The sequence below is a fragment of the Chrysochloris asiatica genome, unplaced genomic scaffold (assembly GCF_000296735.1).
Source record: "Chrysochloris asiatica unplaced genomic scaffold, ChrAsi1.0 scaffold00004, whole genome shotgun sequence".
Taxonomy (NCBI): Eukaryota; Metazoa; Chordata; class Mammalia; order Afrosoricida; family Chrysochloridae; genus Chrysochloris; species Chrysochloris asiatica.
The window spans coordinates 16,271,053-16,288,599 of record NW_006408522.1 but is presented as its reverse complement, the minus strand read 5'-3'; the positions used below and the strand labels follow the sequence as shown (position 1 = coordinate 16,288,599).

At 38.3% G+C, this 17,547-nt stretch overlaps 1 protein-coding gene across 5 annotated transcripts in view; it reads right to left on the bottom strand.

Moving 5' to 3' along the window:
* Window positions 1–1,942: 1,942 nt before the first annotated feature.
* Window positions 1,943–17,547, bottom strand: part of NEDD4 (neural precursor cell expressed, developmentally down-regulated 4, E3 ubiquitin protein ligase) — a 148,170-nt gene continuing 132,565 nt past the window's right edge. For 4 of the 5 annotated variants that reach the window (XM_006831619.1, XM_006831621.1, XM_006831620.1 and 1 more), the window contains 11 exons: window positions 14,265–14,494; window positions 13,467–13,588; window positions 13,284–13,354; window positions 11,636–11,731; window positions 11,233–11,306; window positions 10,880–10,940; window positions 8,910–8,969; window positions 8,720–8,827; window positions 7,794–7,890; window positions 2,405–2,477; window positions 2,025–2,127 (listed from right to left, as the gene is read on the bottom strand). In XM_006831619.1, the coding sequence (XP_006831682.1) occupies window positions 2,025–2,127; window positions 2,405–2,477; window positions 7,794–7,890; window positions 8,720–8,827; window positions 8,910–8,969; window positions 10,880–10,940; window positions 11,233–11,306; window positions 11,636–11,731; window positions 13,284–13,354; window positions 13,467–13,588; window positions 14,265–14,494 (1,095 nt within the window). Of the gene's footprint in view, window positions 2,128–2,404; window positions 2,478–7,793; window positions 7,891–8,719; window positions 8,828–8,909; window positions 8,970–10,879; window positions 10,941–11,232; window positions 11,307–11,635; window positions 11,732–13,283; window positions 13,355–13,466; window positions 13,589–14,264; window positions 14,495–17,547 lie in introns of all 5 variants that reach the window. The other variant, XM_006831623.1, reaches the window with a different exon arrangement.

Below are 17,547 nucleotides of genomic sequence, written 5' to 3'. Positions count from 1 at the left end.
ATTCAATATCAGATGTGTTCTGTTTTCCATGAACATGAGAAATAATTTGATCTTAAAATTAGATTCTTAAGGATTAGTCAGTGTACACACCTGATTTGTCAAAATCTGATGGTCAGCACGAAGCATCTTCTGGTTGTATAATACTTTACAGTTAACAAAGCACATTCCGTTACCTCTTCTTATCTTGCATAAGAATGAGGGCAGGCATGATTAGACTTATTTGACAGACATAGAACTAGGAGCCCAGAGAGGTTAAGTCAGCTGCTTCAGTTTACACAGCTAGTAAGTGATAAAACTAGGACTACACCTGGTGGTCTTGTCTGAATGCTGGTTAATACAGGCGGAAGACAAAACACTGCACATTGATCAGTGAGTTGCTTTTCTTAAACCAAGTGGATGTTGTGGTGTTTGGAAGTGGTTCTGTTATTCTGTCACAAAATAGAGATTTCTAACAGGTTACCTATCATGTTATACGTCAGCAAGCTTAAACCAATAGAAGCAGTTTATACAACTCTCATAGAGTGTCCACATATATGTTTAACAAGATTCATAACATGGATTTAAAGTATATGCTAAATCACCAAGATACCATAATGTGAAATCGATTTGATTTTTTTCAAGCGCATTCTCTGCTCACGTAATTATTTTAATATAGGTATGAAACCAGTCTTAGCACAAATTATCTTTGCAAGGAACTTTGGAACCTAGAACACTTTCCCTCCTTTGCTGTCTTCTGTTCACTCCCACTTTTGAGTGTTTACAAACTCATTTGAACATTTTTAAGTTCCTGGAGGATGAAGATAAGCAATATTCCATTGACATCTTACACCCTAAGGACCTAGCACAGTGCTGTGCATACAACAAGCCTTCAGCACACAGTTGCTGAATGTGTACATACAGCTTTTATGTACATCAATTTGGCTGAAGTTAAGAGTTTTAGATTTATAATAAACCATCACTTTGATAGTAAACAACAGTTTTAAAAAAATATAAGAAACACAATAATACATTTAATACAAATTTATGCATTATAACTACTCTTTGGTAATTTTTAACAATTTTTTTTGTACTAAAATACTAAAAATATAAAAAAGCAACTACAGAAATGAGCTTAATCTGTAAACATAATAAACTTTGTAAACATATATTTACTACATAATTATGCACGTATAAAGAATAAGGCAAGTATGTACATTGAGTTTAATTCTTTAAAGCATACTTAGAAATATTGCTTTCTGAAGCTCTATTTTTATGTTTGAAGAAGGAATTCTAACCACACAAAAACAGGGAAAAAAGTAATGACTATGCCAATGAACCAGAAGGATAGATAATGGCAAGAGGAAGGCTTTCATACTTTTTACTCGTTGCAGTCTTGAATTTGCTTCACATATCTTATGAATCACTTTGTTGAGTAAAACTACATATTAACAAAAATTGAATACTTTTAAAATGAAGAAACAAACCAAGTGGGTCAGTTGACTTTACAAGGTTTTTCCAAAAATCTGGGCGATAAGGTGCATTAGGCATGTCTACATTGTAATAAATAGCTGCAGGCAGCACTAAACATATTGCAGTTTACTCAATATTAAATTATTTACCCCCACGGTTCAGTTTTCCTTCTCAAAAAGCATCAAACTTTTCACACATAATACTTTTCACAAATATTTCACAGTCATAATTTCAGTAGTTTAAGAAAGAAATGCCTGGCAAATACTGTAAGAGGTAAAGGTTGAGACAAAACTCACTACATGTCAGGCACACAGGACTGATACACCCTTTAGTGTCAACTCTAAAGACAGAGTTAAAAAAAAACTTTGTAAATGCAACGCATTACTTTATAGTGATTAAAGTAATAGTATGACAACGTCACCATTTCTCCTAATGCTAGTAGAGGGTTTTCTTGAGTATCTGAGAAGAGTCAATGGCGATGCTCTTAGTAGTTCCCTGGACAATTTTAAGTCCTGATTTTGTTTTTAAATTATTGCAGCAGTACAACATTGTAGATCATTATTTATAATTATAATCTAATCAACCCCATCAAAACCCTGAGTGTTCTCAATCGCCATCTGAAGTTTATCCCATAATTCTTCAAATGATTCATAAGGTGGTAAGTCCAAGCGATTGAAACTGAAAGAATAGAGGAGTTGGTTATGAGAGACACTGACATGGCAAATACAATAATGCTGACATTTGTGATGAGGCTACATTCCCACAACCCAACACGTCTTATCACCAGGGGTATAGGACTGGGATGGATCTCCCCATGACTCCGTAGTGGAGTCTCTCTGCACTCATGCTATAGAGGCAAAATATGGTCAACAATTTAGATGGGCCACTCCAACACATCACAGAGAACTAAAATTTCTTTCAGTTTCCTCTGCACCAACCACTAGCCATTGCTTACCAGGTGTGAGCTCTAGGCAGCTTTTCAGGGGTACCCCACTGTTCAACTGTAAAAGACTGTGGTCCATTTGAGCCTACAAGAAAGAAGAGTTTCTCTGGTTCTTTTATTCAATACAGAAATTCCTAGCATGTCAGAACTCACTTTTTCTAATATAGAACTTCCATATCCACTCCCATTGCTATGGAGTTGATTCTGATTTATAGCGACCGTATAAAACAGAGGAGACTTGCTCCACAGGGTGTCTGATACTGGTGGGTTTGAATTGTTAACCTTTGCAGTTAGCAGCCGGACATGCCACTGCACCACCTTTAGAACTTATATTGTTGTTGTTAAGTGCCGTCGAGTCGGTTTTGACCCATAGCAATCCTGTACAGGGTTTCCGGGGGGGAAATCTTTATGGGAGTAGAAAGCCTCATCTTTCTCCCACAGAGCAGCTGGTAGCTTCGAACCGCTGACCTTAAAGTTCGCAGCCCGATTCGTAACCACTACACTACCAGAGTTCCTTATATAGGAAAACAATTTGGTTCTTTCAACTCAAAATGAATGAAGTGTATGTTGATTTCAATGTCTAGCCTTAAAAAGAGGATTCTTCTTCTGTCAGTTCATTTTTACCATTCTGACACTCTGCCTCTACTGGTGGTGTGTCTAATGAACTTTTACTGTTCCTGAGCCATGTGCATAGCTGTATTTCTACATACTGTTCCCTTTATAGGTACACAGATAAAATTATAAATGCTTAACTAGCCAAAAGGTTCACAATTCTAACCCACCCAGCTGTACCTTGGAAGAAAGACGTAGCTTTTGAAAGGTCACAACCTTGCAAATTCTAGGGAGCAGTTTTAGTCTGAGCTGGAATCAATTCAATGGCAACTAACAACATCATGAATAATACAAGTTTACTGTAAAAAAAAAAAATTAAAGCGATACAGAAGTACACAGTGAAGGATGTAAAACTTACCTCAGATCCCACCATCTTAGTACTCAGAAATAACTTCTGGGTGAATATCTTGTCATGAACCTTTTGGTGCATGTGCACATATAGAATTTTGCATGCATATGAACATGTTATACATACATGCTATTTTTCTTCTTATATTATGACTCTTTCCTCTACAATTTCAGCTCTTTCAACTACCCAGGTCATCCATGTTAATGACCTGATAATAACCTTCCATACTTTTCTCCATGTGTGTGTGAGTATAATAGCAGAAGCAGCACAAATACACTTTATTTTCTCTATATTAAAGTCAAGGAGTTCTGGTAGCATAGTGGTTACGAATCGGGCTGCGAACCTTAAGGTCAGCGGTTCGAAACTACCAGCTGCTCCGTGGGAGAAAGATGAGGCTTTCTACTCCTGTAAAGATTTACACTCTTGGAAACCCTGTACAGGGTCACTATGGGTTGGAACTGACTCGATGGAACTTAACAACAACAACATATTAAAGTCATCTCAAAAAAGCATACCTTTTTACACATCACCTCCCTCCACTGTCACTGCTAAAGCTTCAGTACTTTTGTTGCTGTTTTTTATAACCTAGAATCATTATTATATGTAGTTCTCCCTCTTGATTCACTCACTCACCTAAACTGTCTCTCGTAAATGTCCTTCTAAGTCAACAGATACAAACTTAACATACTTTTATTGGCTTTTGCATTATAATAGTAACACTTTAGAGTAACATCTACATTATTAGATAAATACATAATAATCTGAATTTATATTCTAACACAAACAACTTGGGATCTGTGAAGAGAATTTTCTCCCAGTTGTAAACAGCTCATGAAATCAGCTGTGAATGAGAGCAGGCCTGGGATCTCTAAGGAATCAGAGTGCAGGCAGAGATAGGTAAGGGCCATGGTTTGGCTGACCTTCATTTTTCTTTACTCCTTGGCTAAAAAATAGAAGAGAGAAGTGAAGTTGGGGAAAGTACTAAAAACGCAAAGGTTAAGAAATCCAATTAGGCAACCAAGTGAGCAACCAAGTTCCTGCCTAATTATTCTTGTGTGGTTCCTCCAGGTGGAGAAGTGTCAGTTGCCTGACAGGTTCTGTAAACAAAGTTTAACAAAGAGACCAGATTTACTGAGATGATAGAGGGGACTAACAATTCTTTCAGATAGTACAGCTTCTTCTTTTTTTTTTTTTTAATTCATTGCTCTTCATGTTGAAAAATTTTTTTTTATTCTGTTGAGAACATATACAGCAAAACAGACAACCAATTCAGCAGTTTCTGGGTGTATCATTTAGTGACACTAACTTCAATCTTTGAGGTATGTACCCATCTCAACTTCCTTTTCTGAATTGGTATAAGGAGCTCTGGTAACGTAGTGGTTACAAATCAGACTGCAAACCACAAGGTCAGCAGTTCAAAATTACTAGCTGTTCCGCAGGAGAAAGATGAGGCTTTCTACTCCCGTAAAGATTTACAGCCTCGGAAACTCTGTACAGGGTTGTTGTGAGTTGGAACCGACTCCACGGCACACAGCCACCACCACCATTGCCCCCTTAAAAAGAACTCACTGCCCCCTGAGGTAACTATCTATTCTTTCGAGTTATTAACAATTTGATTCCATTTAGAAGTCCTGATAGGTGCTGTAGGATAAACACTGGACTGCTACCCACAAGATTGGTGGTTCAAACCCACCAGCCACTCCTTGGAAACCCTATACAGGATCAAAGTGAGCTGGAACCAACTCGATGGCACTTAACAACAGGTAGTTCTTAAAAGAGCTTAATGCTCAAGGCAGAACTTCTTTATTAGTTAAGCTAAGCTACTAATTGGTAGACTTCAGGGGATTTTTTTATTTAAGGTTTACAGATTGTTTCAGGGATTCATTTAACCTTCATGTCTTTAGAAAGTCCTTGAGTCCATGAGAATTTAAAATTCTGATCTTTTATCAAAACATTCCGTAATGGTAGTCAGTCTCACATATACCATCCAGTTCTGGTTTATGACAAAGGTGGCAATTATTCATAGAGGCAATTAGCTAAGTAATGTTGAGTCAGTTTCGACTCATAGTGACTCTGAATAAGGGTTTCCAAGGAGCGGCTGGTGAGTTTGAACCTCCCACCTTGTGGTTGAGCGCTTCTCCTGCAGCACCACATCAGGACTCCACTCATTCCATATCCTTCTCCTATTTCTGTTGTTCTAAGGGAATGAAGACCAATCGTGTCTTGGATGGCTGTTTATAAGCCTCTAAGACCCCAAGCACTACTCAACAACTAGGAGGTAGAATAGAATCACTAAACATGTTACTATGCCAATTAACAGACTATACCATGAAAATTTCAACCTTGGAGCTGCCTAGGCCACAATCTAATTTCTAGTTCCCAGAACAATTCTATTGTGTTTACTAGTGTGTTATAAAAACTCAAGAGAAGGTTTTCATCTTTGATGGTTTACCAGGGGTGGAAGGGAAGGGAAAATAATTCACTCACTAATTAAGAGAGTGAACAGGTACTAACTTGGGTGATAGGGATGACAGTATACAAGAATGGGAAGATGACAAAAGAATGAAGTCAGGTGAAGACACAGGGAAGTATGCAAGGGTTATTATGTATACAACATTGGAATAAGTGTGTTCTGTGGGCAGATATATGGACAGATACATAGGATGAATGAGTATGTGTGGAGTATACCCATAAATATGTAAGGGTGTGAAAGAGGATTCTTTGTACACAGGTATTTACCTTTGCTGTAAACATACCTATGAAAGTGGTGGAGCATACAGGGGGCAAATGATGAAAACTTATTGGATATTATCAAACATCTTAAGGCAATGAGTTGCTGTGCCTGAGGACTTGGGGCCATAGTTTCAGGGGACACAATGGTCAAATGGCATAAAATAGTTCACAGAGACAATGTTCTACATCCTACTTTGGTGAGTCCCTTCTTGGATTTTAAAAGCTCATGAGTGACTGTCTAAGACACAGATCTTGGGCTCTCCATGTGCAGAAGAAAGAAGGGTGATGAGGACTAGTGGACCAATGGAGTAGGTGAACATCAGTCACCACGGCTCTGAGTCCACAAGAACTAGTGGTACCCGGCTAGTGCCCTGAAAGGGATCACATTAGAAGGTCCCAGATAGGAGAAAATGTGGAACAAAACTCAAACAGAAAATCAGGCTTCCTGAGCAAAAAGAGCCTGGAGGAACCCAAGACTATCGCCCTTGTCCACCTTCAGGAACTCACCTTCATGGCTCAGGGCTATCTATACTTTTCAGCCAAGCAGTTAATAGGTATATGGGGGGTGGGGGGAGTGCACAGAGGCAACAATACTAAGTTATTGTCACTATGGAATGGTCAGCCATTCAAGATCAAAAGGGCAAAATTTAACTAAGGACAAAGTTAAGAAGGAAGGGGAAGAAAGGTGGAATGGAAATATGAACCACAGGGAGGAAATGGGACAAGGGTTGTTGCATGGAAAGGACTGAAACAAATTGTATGGTTAGTTGAATGTCAGATTGATCAGTAAAGTATAACAAAAGTACGTGTGTTTAGTCCGCTGTTGTTGTTGTTGTTGTTAAGTGCCATCGAGTCGGTTCCGACCCATAGCGACCCTGTATAGGGTTTCCGAAGGTGTAAATCTTTATGGGAGTAGAAAGCCTCATCTTTCTCCCGCGGAGCAGCTGGTAGTTTCGAACCGCTAACCTTAAGGTTCGCAGCCCGATTCGTAACCACTATGCTACCAAAGCTCCTTATATATATATACTTGTTAACATACACAGTATAGATCATGTTTCTATAATGGAATTTTTCATTTCCAGTTTTCCTCTTCACTATCTGAGTCAATTCAAACTCATGGTGATGTCTGTGTGTCAGAGTACCTTTCTCCACAGGGTTTCAGTGGCCAAGTTTTGGAAGTAGATCAGCAGGCCTTACTTCTGAGGTGTCTGGGTGAATTCGACCTCCAACCTTTTGGTTAGCAGCCAAAAATGTACAGTTTGCATCATCCAGGACTTCTCACTATGTGATTAAACTAAGCCAAACTCACTGCTGTCAATTAAATTTCGACACAGTGATTTTATGTAAGGTTTCAGAAGCTACAAATCTTTATGGGAGCAGAGGGCCTCATCATTCTTCTTTCATTTAGCAGTCCAATGCCTAACCCACAGCACCACCAGGGCTCCTCATTATATGATTAAATTTATTTTGATATATGTAAATACAAGTTTGAAGAATAATCAGCATTAACAAAGGAAACTGGCATCATTCCACTGTCATATGATTTATAGAAAATCCTGGTGTCCTGGTGTGGCACTGTAGGATAAACACTGGACCACAAGGTTGGTGGTTCAAACTCACCAGACTCACCTTGGAAATCCTATACAGGGTTGCTTTGAGTCGGAACCGACTCAACAGCACTTAACAACATCAATGGCAAATCCTTACCATAAAGTTCAGCAAATCCATTCATAGGCACACGGGACGTGCCAGTGACAAACTGAAGTAATCTTATTCTTTTTTCTGAATCCATCATTAAAACAGCCTGAATAAGATGAAAATGACATTTAGACATTATCATTAGAAACAGGTAACAAAGTTATTCTGAGAAGTATGCTATTGGCATTCAGTTATAGATTAATAATCACTTATTGAATTTTTGTTTATGAGTGGTTTGCTTATTCCTTGGTAGAAACTTTGCTTCCAAAGCTGTATGGTAACTCTTTAGAATGGGATGATAGTATAATAACGTGCCCAAAATTCCTTTCCTGAATGTGACTCCTGGCTTTTAAAAATTGTATTTACTGATATTGAATGGCATGCAAATTTCTTTAGAAAATAGAAAATCACACTTAAAGGAGTCAGAGAATACATTCTTGGTTATAATTCCAAACTCTCTTCAGAGTTCTTCCTTTTTAGTATGGTCTCGTCTTGTCAATACCAGCTGTTCCGTGGGAGAAAGATGAGGCTTTCTGCTCCCATAAAGGTTTACAGCCTCGGAAACCCTGTACAGGGTCACCATGGGTCGGAATCGACTCGACAGCACTTACCAACAACAACAACATCTTGTCATCGCCATTTACTTCATTATATAAATGTGTATAGAGGATGGGGCTATAAACAATAAGTATTATATATCAGTATATGTTGTTGTTGTTGTGAAGTGCCATCGAGTCGGTTCCGACCCATAGTGAGCCTGTACAGGGTTTCCGAGGAGCAGTATATACAGTAGTACAAAATCAAAGGTAAGTTTCTCAGGGTGATATAATTTTCTATGTTATCTATACATAATCTATTAGTAAAGACAATCAAGAGCTAACTTTAAATTTGATTGAATCTATCAAAAATTTCTGAAAACAGAAACTTTTCATTACCTTCCAAAACCACTGTATGACTTGATGATTTACATTGTAGCCATTCTTATACTTGGTGTGTTCCTGCCAGTCATTCACATCTACATCTCCCAATCCACACATAAGAAGCTGCATAAATAAGAAATATCACACAGTAAATGCGGAAAACAATGGGTTCAAACTTTTATTTAAAATAAACATATTTCCTTACCTCTAGCTCATTTTCATCAAAAATTTTGATGAGATCTTGTGGTATCAGTTCAAAAAATCCCTGGTAGAAAAATGCATTAAAAAAACCCAGTTAGCACTGCCACACAGTTATGCAAGCTGGGGCTCCCATCAATCTTCTGTACCTTCACATATCAATCAGCAAGAATAACCATCCTGGTCCCCTTCCCACTGCAGTGAAGACATGCCAGACCCTGTGCTTTATCTGCTTCCTCAGAAGGTCATCTCACTAAACCACCTCCCTCAACTAGCTCACTTCTCATGCACTTCAATTTGTTCAGGTCATAGCCACCTTAAAAAGGAAATAAAGAAGCAAACACCCTGTATCATCTTCCCTTCACAGCCAAGGCTCCTGACAGTGATCTGCTCTTACAGAATCCATTTGTTCACCTTCCGTTTACCCCTCAACCCATTGCAATCTGCCTCTAGGCCTTTACTGCCTGAAACTGCTCAGGAGAAAGTCAAACACAGCTTTCAGCTAACTCTAATAAATACTTCCTGGTTCCATACCTTATCTGACATCTCTGCAATATGGTATTAATGGAAACACCTATGTTCTTGGAAACTTGGTCTTGAAACCTACCTTTCTCTCTTGGAGTTTCTCTTCCACCTTTGTCTGTCTTTGTAAATTTCCTTTGAAGTCTCTCTCTCTCTCTTTTTTTTCACTGCTCACTCCTTCAATGTTGCTGCTTCTAGGTCTCCATGTGTGGAGTTTTTTCATCTTATCTAGTCCACAGCTGCACTACATATGTGCACAGGGCTTCAAAGTTCATCCTGCCACCCTAGAACTCCATCCTTTGCATCACCCTCTGCTGCTGCTCTGCCTTCTAAACAATACCCCAATGCTCTGTTCCCACCACTACTGTCTTGGTAGCTGGCCCATGTCTTTTTGCCAAGCACGGCACCAGGTATATAGTCAGTTCCCAATATTTATACATAGGAAAGCATCTGATAAACATTTAAGTTTGCTTAAGAAATGAGTAACCTGAATATAGCCTAAGGCCTACCAACTGGGGACATTTAAGTAAATTAGAATCTGTATTGTAAAATGCAACCACAAAAAAGCAACTGTAGAATGGAGGGGCTTCAAAAACTTCATGGAAAAATTCCATTATCTTTTAATTACATTTTCCCACAAACTATCTAAAGCCAAGAAATATTTTCTATTGGAAAAACATACTATTCAGAGCACTCCTCTTCTTTTGTTCTCCTGAGTTTATTTAAAGTGAGGGGCAGTAACAGATGGGAATGGGGGTTGTCAGTGCTTATTGTATAACTATTTTAAATAATTGGATTCTAATAGTAAAAATAGTAAAAATCTACTTGTATAGTTTTAAAAAACTTAAAATAGAATTGAAATGTTACAATGTGGGGATTGAAATCAGTATCACAAAACAAAATGTGTCTGAATGGAAAACCAATTTGCTCTGTAAACTGTCATTCAGGTGACAATAAAAAATTTATATATATATATATACACACACATACATACATATATATATATTATTTTGTTTTTAAGAGTAGTTGTATCGATTCTGACTCATAGCGACCCTATATAGGGTTTCAGAGGCTATACATTTTTTGCAGGAGTGGAAAGCCTCATCTTTCTCCCGAGGAGCGGCTGGTAGGCTTGAGCTACCAACCATGTGTTTCACAGTTCAGTGGTTATTATACAGAGCCACTGTGTTCCCCATGTTACACTATATTTGTTGTTAAGTGTAGCTGAGTTGGTTCCAATTCATAGTAACCTTTTATAGGGTTTCCAAAGAGCTGCTGGTGGGTTTGAACTGCCAACCTTGCAGTTTCAATTTTATGTACATACAGTTTAAAATGGTCTCAGAAAGCCATATATGAATTTTTCTCAGTCTTATCAAATATTGATAAGTCCCAATATTTGAAAATTATGGCAAGTACTTTGCAATTATAGAAGCGCAAATGAAAGAAAATGAGTACCTCTTTGAAAGCAGCCATTTGCTTCTGAATTCGGTTTACAAATCGCCATTGTATTACAAGACTAAAAGGAAACAAAACATTTCATTCTTTTTCACAGTAACCAAGCATAAGGTGTAGGGTATGCTAATTTCAATTAGAGACAGAAATGAAAGACTAGCTAAGCACAAGACAAAACCAGTATGAGCAGGTAATACTGCTCTGTTAACAGAAAAGAAAAAAAAAAATCAGAGTTTGGCTATGGGAGAAGAGGGAAAGGGTCAGAAGAATCTTCCCTGGAAGAAATACAAAATTTATTTACAAAATATAGTAAAATGTTTACTAAATAGTTAAATACTTAGTAACAAAATACTTACTAAATATATTCCCTTTTATTCTTATTGTTGACAACTATTTCTGATCCTCCACTTTTCAACTCATGTTGATGTGTCTAAAATTAAACATGATTATTTTGATATTGTTACTTTAGTGGAAAAAAAATACAATATACATTTTATAGTTATATCAGAGACCTGGTGTTTTAAATTACATTCATTCTAATTTAAAAGCAAAGCACCTTTACATAATTAAATTTTAAACTATTAAAAACTAATGAGTCAAATGTCAAAGGAGGCACAAATTCTTGTTAAGGGACAACTTTTGTTACTGGAAAGGAAATGTAAGAAAGAACACAGAAATGTGCTATCTGCATTATTTAATATCGACACTGAAGTTGTACATTTATTCTACAATTTGTATCATTTGATCAATTTTACAAACCTGTCCAAAAAGTTCTTCATCGATGATAAACCGGAGGTCCAGTTCTGTTGGGTCATTTTCAAGAATCCATCTTAGTGAATTATAATATTCACTATCCTAGGTGGAAAAGATTATATGTACAAAATATAAATATGCAAAGACACCTGAACTTGCAAAAAGGGTTTGAATACATGAACAGATGATGAAAGAGTCACTTGTATATATTCTCATTCCAAGAGTTGGAACACTGGTAACTGAAAGATGTTGTTAAGTGTTATCGAGTCCGTTCTGACTCACAGAGATCCTGTATAGGGTTTCCGAGGAGCAGCTGGTGATTTGAATCACTGACCTTGCAGTCCAGTGTATTAACCCATAGTTTATGCCTCCTTATCTTACAGGACTCCTAAATGTAAGATAAGGAGGCATAAATCAATAATGTTGTTGTTAAGTGCTGTTGAGTTGGTTGTGACTCACAGTGACCCTGTATTAGGTTTCTAAGGAGTGGCTGGTGGTGGGTTTAAATCACAAACCTTGCTGTTAGCTATGGTTAAGCAATCCAGTGCTTATCCTATAGCACCACACTAGGACTCAATAGCTTAAAAGTTTAGACATGTCTCTGTGGAGGTGTAGCCTTTATGACCCAATTAAAGAGCTAAATCAAGCAGTTTTCAGGTAAGCTATAGTTCCTTGGATATCCAGAAACACCTGGCACCTTTCTAATGTGGTTATGAGACCAATGTGCTTGAAATGCATAAATAGCCAGAGGGAATTATTATATATACCTGTCCCAATATAAAGCAGAATCTCAAATTAAATACAGAGCTTCAATTAAATCATTCAAATAGCTGTGCAATCTTATGATTGTAAAGAATTACACTGTTTACACTCATAATGTATAACGAGAAAGGAATAAAGGGTGTACTTGACCCCAAAGGAAAGGTCTTGAAGTCCATGTATATACTTCTGTATGAGGTTATTCAGCATAGGCTATAAGAAGGTTATTTTAGGGATTGCTCCTTGGGTTTCTATTTCTTTGTAGTGCTCTAACCTCATGTCCTTGCCTTTAGACTGGCGCTTATGAAAGCACACACCATTTGTCATAAAAGATCACAATTCAAGCAACGTGTAAGAGAAAACAAAACAACAGAAAAAGTTGAAGTATTTACGAGGGCGTTGATAGTACAGTGGTTAAAACACTGTTAATAGAAAGGTTGGTGGTTTAAACCCACCAGCCACTCCAAGGGAGAAGGATATGGCAGCCTGCTTCCATAAAGATTTACAGCCTTGGAAACCCTATGGGGCAGTTCTGCTCTGTCCTACAGTCTTGTTATGAATTGCAATCACCTCAGCAGCAGTGGGTTGGGCTTGTTTTTTGGTTGCTTACATATGCAACTCACTTTGAAATGCATCAAAAATAGAACAGATTCATGAAGAAATGAACAGATACATGATAGGACCAGTACAGAAAAATGCTAATTGAGGAATCAAGGTGTTCACTGTAAAATTAATGCAACTTTGGCAGAAAGTGTCATTAAATGTTGAGGGAAGTACTCGTTTGCATTTTGGAACACTGATATATTAACCTCTCTATCACTGAAAACTAATCCTTCAAAATCCTGAGCTTCCTGTTAAATTATGCTTCTTTAAATGATACGAGAGACAGACATACCACCGATTCCATGTCATGAAGTGTTATTGGTTTCTGTAGCATCATCTTGTAAAATGGCCGGATGAAAAAACCTTGTAAGAAAAACAAACAAGTATATTTAGAATGAATATTAAGTGAAAATAAACATGTAATTTAATTATACATTCTTAACAAGGTTTATGCTTTTTCAAGGTTTATACTGACCATCCAACAGTTTGCCATGATACACTGCCATTCCAGCTACCCGTCCTATAAACTTGAAATAAGAGAGGTGATCTTCATTACACAATCCAGAGTTGGGGTTTATCTGTAGGGTGTAATTATCCCTGCAAAGGAAACCATATTTAAATATTCTTCTCTATATTTCATGGTAAAAATTTTAATATGACAAAAAATTTAAAGTGATCTCCCTCTTTTTAGAATTGTCTACTTGTACTAGAATCACTGCTGCTGTTATTGTTGGGTACCATCAAGTCGATTATGACTCAATGAAACCCCATGTGACAGAGATGCCCATGGGTTTTCTTGGCTGTTGTCCTATGGAAGGTTTTTCTCCTGTAGAGCTGCTACATTGTTCAAACTGGCAACCTTTCAGGGAGCCGTTAACCGTTAAGTGCTTAACCTCGTTTGCAGCTGAGTGCTCCAGGGCTCTTTAGAACCACACTGTTGTTTTCATGGAGTGCCATCGAGTAGGTTCCAACTCATAGTGACCTTGTACAGAGTTTCCGGGCAGCAGCTGGTGGGTTTGAACTGCCGACCTTGTGGTTCAAACTGACCTTACAGTCCAGTGCTTAGCCTACACAGCGCAGCACCAGAACTCCAGAACTACATCACATCACTGGACAGAACCGTTTTAAAAACAGTAATTTCTGAAACAACCTTAGAGTGTAATCTCCCTTTTCTGGAATATAATAATATAAATTTTCTTTGTAGTATGCAATTCTGTTACTTTCAAAACAATAAAGATTGTTTTCCATATACAGTTATTGTAAAGATACTTACGTAGCGGAATATTCAAACAACCCATAATAAGGGTTAAACATTTCCTTTGAAATAAGGAAGAACCATTCTCTGGCGACTCCTCCATAATCTAATCCCTTTTCACCATCAAACTCAATCCATAGTCTAGCCTTGAGGAAGTCTGCTCTCTTGACAGCCACAATTCTCCTGTATGAATCCTCAAGAACAGTTGCCCGGCGAAGTTTCATTTCAAATTTGTTTGGAATGTCAGTCTGAAAACCCAGAAAAAAAGACATGTAGCTTTATTCATTTCAGAATGATGATATATTTATCTTTCATGAAAATTATGAAATTCATCATACTGTACCCTGTGCCCCTTTTTTCTTTAAGTACTTGAAGAAAGCATAATAAATTATATTGTCTTAAATGTTTTCTCTCTGGTTTGAAAGAATTCAATTATTTTTGCTAATCCCTTAGTATAGATTTAGGATGTCTCTCTGAAGAAGCTCTTGATGACAATGACAATGCCCATGTTAAGTCACTTCAGGAACAGTCCTTTCCTCATTAGTTTCCAATAAGACCATTCCGGGACCTATAGTTTAGCCATTGGCTGTTTTTGTCAGGGTTTTTCCTTATCTACGCATTTACTATTTCTTGAAGTCTATCCTATTTCACTCATTAATAAGGGCTAACATTTACAGTGCCAGGACCTGTTTCAAGCATTTTAAATGGATTAACCCATTTATTCATTATAGCAACATATTACTACTGCCCTCATCTTATGGAGGAAGGAACTGAAGAGACAGAGTTAACTTAAGTTTTAACTCCTGCATCTCTGCTCTTAATTAAGTAGTATTGCCTTAGCAATCTTTACACTTCCTTTGCTTATGTGACAAATGTTAATAACTATGGCTTTGGGCACATCTTATTGTTATTTTATAAAATGCATCCAAACATTTTATTCCAGAGTCGTCTTTTGTGTTTAAATTTTAAGAGGAAAGCAATAAGACAAAACATGCCATCAACATTGTCACTTGGAAAAAAAAAAAATTTACTCTTCATAATGCTCAGGAAAACAGTGCAAATCATTATAGAAAGAGATAAGTGGTGTTCTTTTTAGCTTTGGGGGAAAAAAAAGTCAACACTGGAGAAAACTGATTTTAGATAAATTGCTCAATAAACATTTTTCTGGACTAGACCCCATGCTAGGTAGGTGGCACAATGGGTAAAAAGGATGGGGAAAAAAAGGAGGATGGAAACATTATATAAGACATGGTTTCTTCCTCAAGGAACACATCATCTGGTGTGCACATGAGCACAAAGTGTAAATGTGACTAATTCTGAGATTTAAAAGAGTAGAACTTCTGCTTAGAACAGACACATAAGTAGGGATCTATGGGGGCATAAAATACCTAGATAGTAACTGCAAGTGAGGCAGTCAAAAAGGTTTCTGGGTAGAAGTGTTTGGGGAAGAGAAGGAAGGACTTAAGAACCACAGGCTAAGAGAACAGCAAGTACAGCAGTGTGATAGATTTAGGAGCTTGAGGGAATGGTATGGCACTGTAGGATCAGCACTGAACTGCTAACCCCCAGACTAGCAGTTCATACCCACCAGTTGCTCTTTGGAAACCCTATACAGGGTCACTATGAGTCGGAACCAACTCAAGAGCACATAACAATAACAGAGGGTGTTGTTGTTTAGTGCTACTAAGTTGGTAGCTATACAGTATAGAACAACAACAAAAAATCCAAAAAAACAACAAACTCACTGCCATCGAGTCAATTCTGACTCATAAAGACCCTAAATAGGGTTTCTGAGGCTGTAAATCTTTTCTGTTGTTGTTTTTGTTTTGTTTTCCCATAAAGATTTTTGTTGTTAAGTTTTTATTGTGAATTATGTGATAGTTTACATGGGAGAACATTATCTTTACATTCATTCTGTTGTATTTCACTTCATTGCAATGATTACAATCCCCTGCATGCATCATCAAACAACCAAAGGGTACACCCTGCAAGCCTGCCCCCCAGCCGCCAGCACACAGCCCCTCTCTCTCCCTGAGTCTAGAGTCCCCAGCCACTCCTTCTCTCCATGTCATCGTCTCTGCCTCCATCTCTGGCTGTTACTTATTCTCTGGATAGGGTCCCACACTTCGTTTTTCTCCCTTGATGATTTCAGGGACCTCTGCTCCTGGACTGCAAAATCAACCACTCTCCTCCTTTTGTTACAAAACGTCTACCTTTACCTTTCCAACACTCACAGTCAGTCCTGATAGCAATCATTTACTATTGAACCACAAGAGTCTTATCCCCATCACCTTTCATCAGCCCCATCCAGACAGGCTGGAAACCACTCAGTGGAGATTCTACCTTTTCCCGTACCCTCTGGAACTGGGTTCCTTATTGAAAGGCTGTAAGCCAGTCACTTCTTGCCTTTGTAGCCACCCCCATTTTGGGTAGCCAACTCCTAAGTTGCCCATCCTTGTCGACCCTGTGTACCAAGGGGGTAGGAATGATCCTCACTGTAAAGATTTGTTGCCTCCTTTACCCTACTGCATCCATAAGCATAGGTCAAGTTCATCATTACACTTTTCTCCCCCTCTTCTTTCTTCCTCTAGTCGAGTTCTGATTATCCAACCATTGAAGCCAGGTCAAGTGGGTACTATCTGCAAGTGTGGGTGTTCTTGTGCATCTCCCCTCACTTCATATCAGTTGGATGCTTCACACTCCACGCTCTAGTCCTCTGTGGCCATGTCCCGGTTTCTGGGTCCAGGAGTCCCCAGGTCTCGTCATACTGCTGGCCAACCAGGTCTCAATTTAGATTAACAGGAGTCTATTGATTGTGGTTGGACTTATGCTGTTTTTCCCCTTATCGGTGACCAACGTGGTCAGCAGCCCGAGGCTGTAAATCTTTGAGAGTAGACAGCTTTCTCCCAAGGAGCTGCTCATGGGTAAGACCTGTCAACCTTATAATTAAGAGTCCAATACCTAGCCCACAGCTCCACCAGGGCTCCTCAGAGTGTATAGACAGAGGAGGGGGAAGAAAAGGGAAGGAATTCTAGTGAAAAGAAGGTTGGGAAGTAGCCTGGGATTAGACCGAATGACAGACTGGAAAGAAGAGAGTTTCTGAGCCGAAGAGCAACATGATGAGCTTAGGACATTTTCAGAAGCTGATAGGGTAGAAGTATAGAGTGGTTTTACAGAGGAATTGTAAGAGACGTACAGGAAGGGAGTGAAGCTAATGGAAGAAAGAGACGGTGGCTAGGGAGAAACCATGGTTGGAACTCAGTAATGACAAGGGCATGGATTCTGGAGTCAGGAGGCCTTT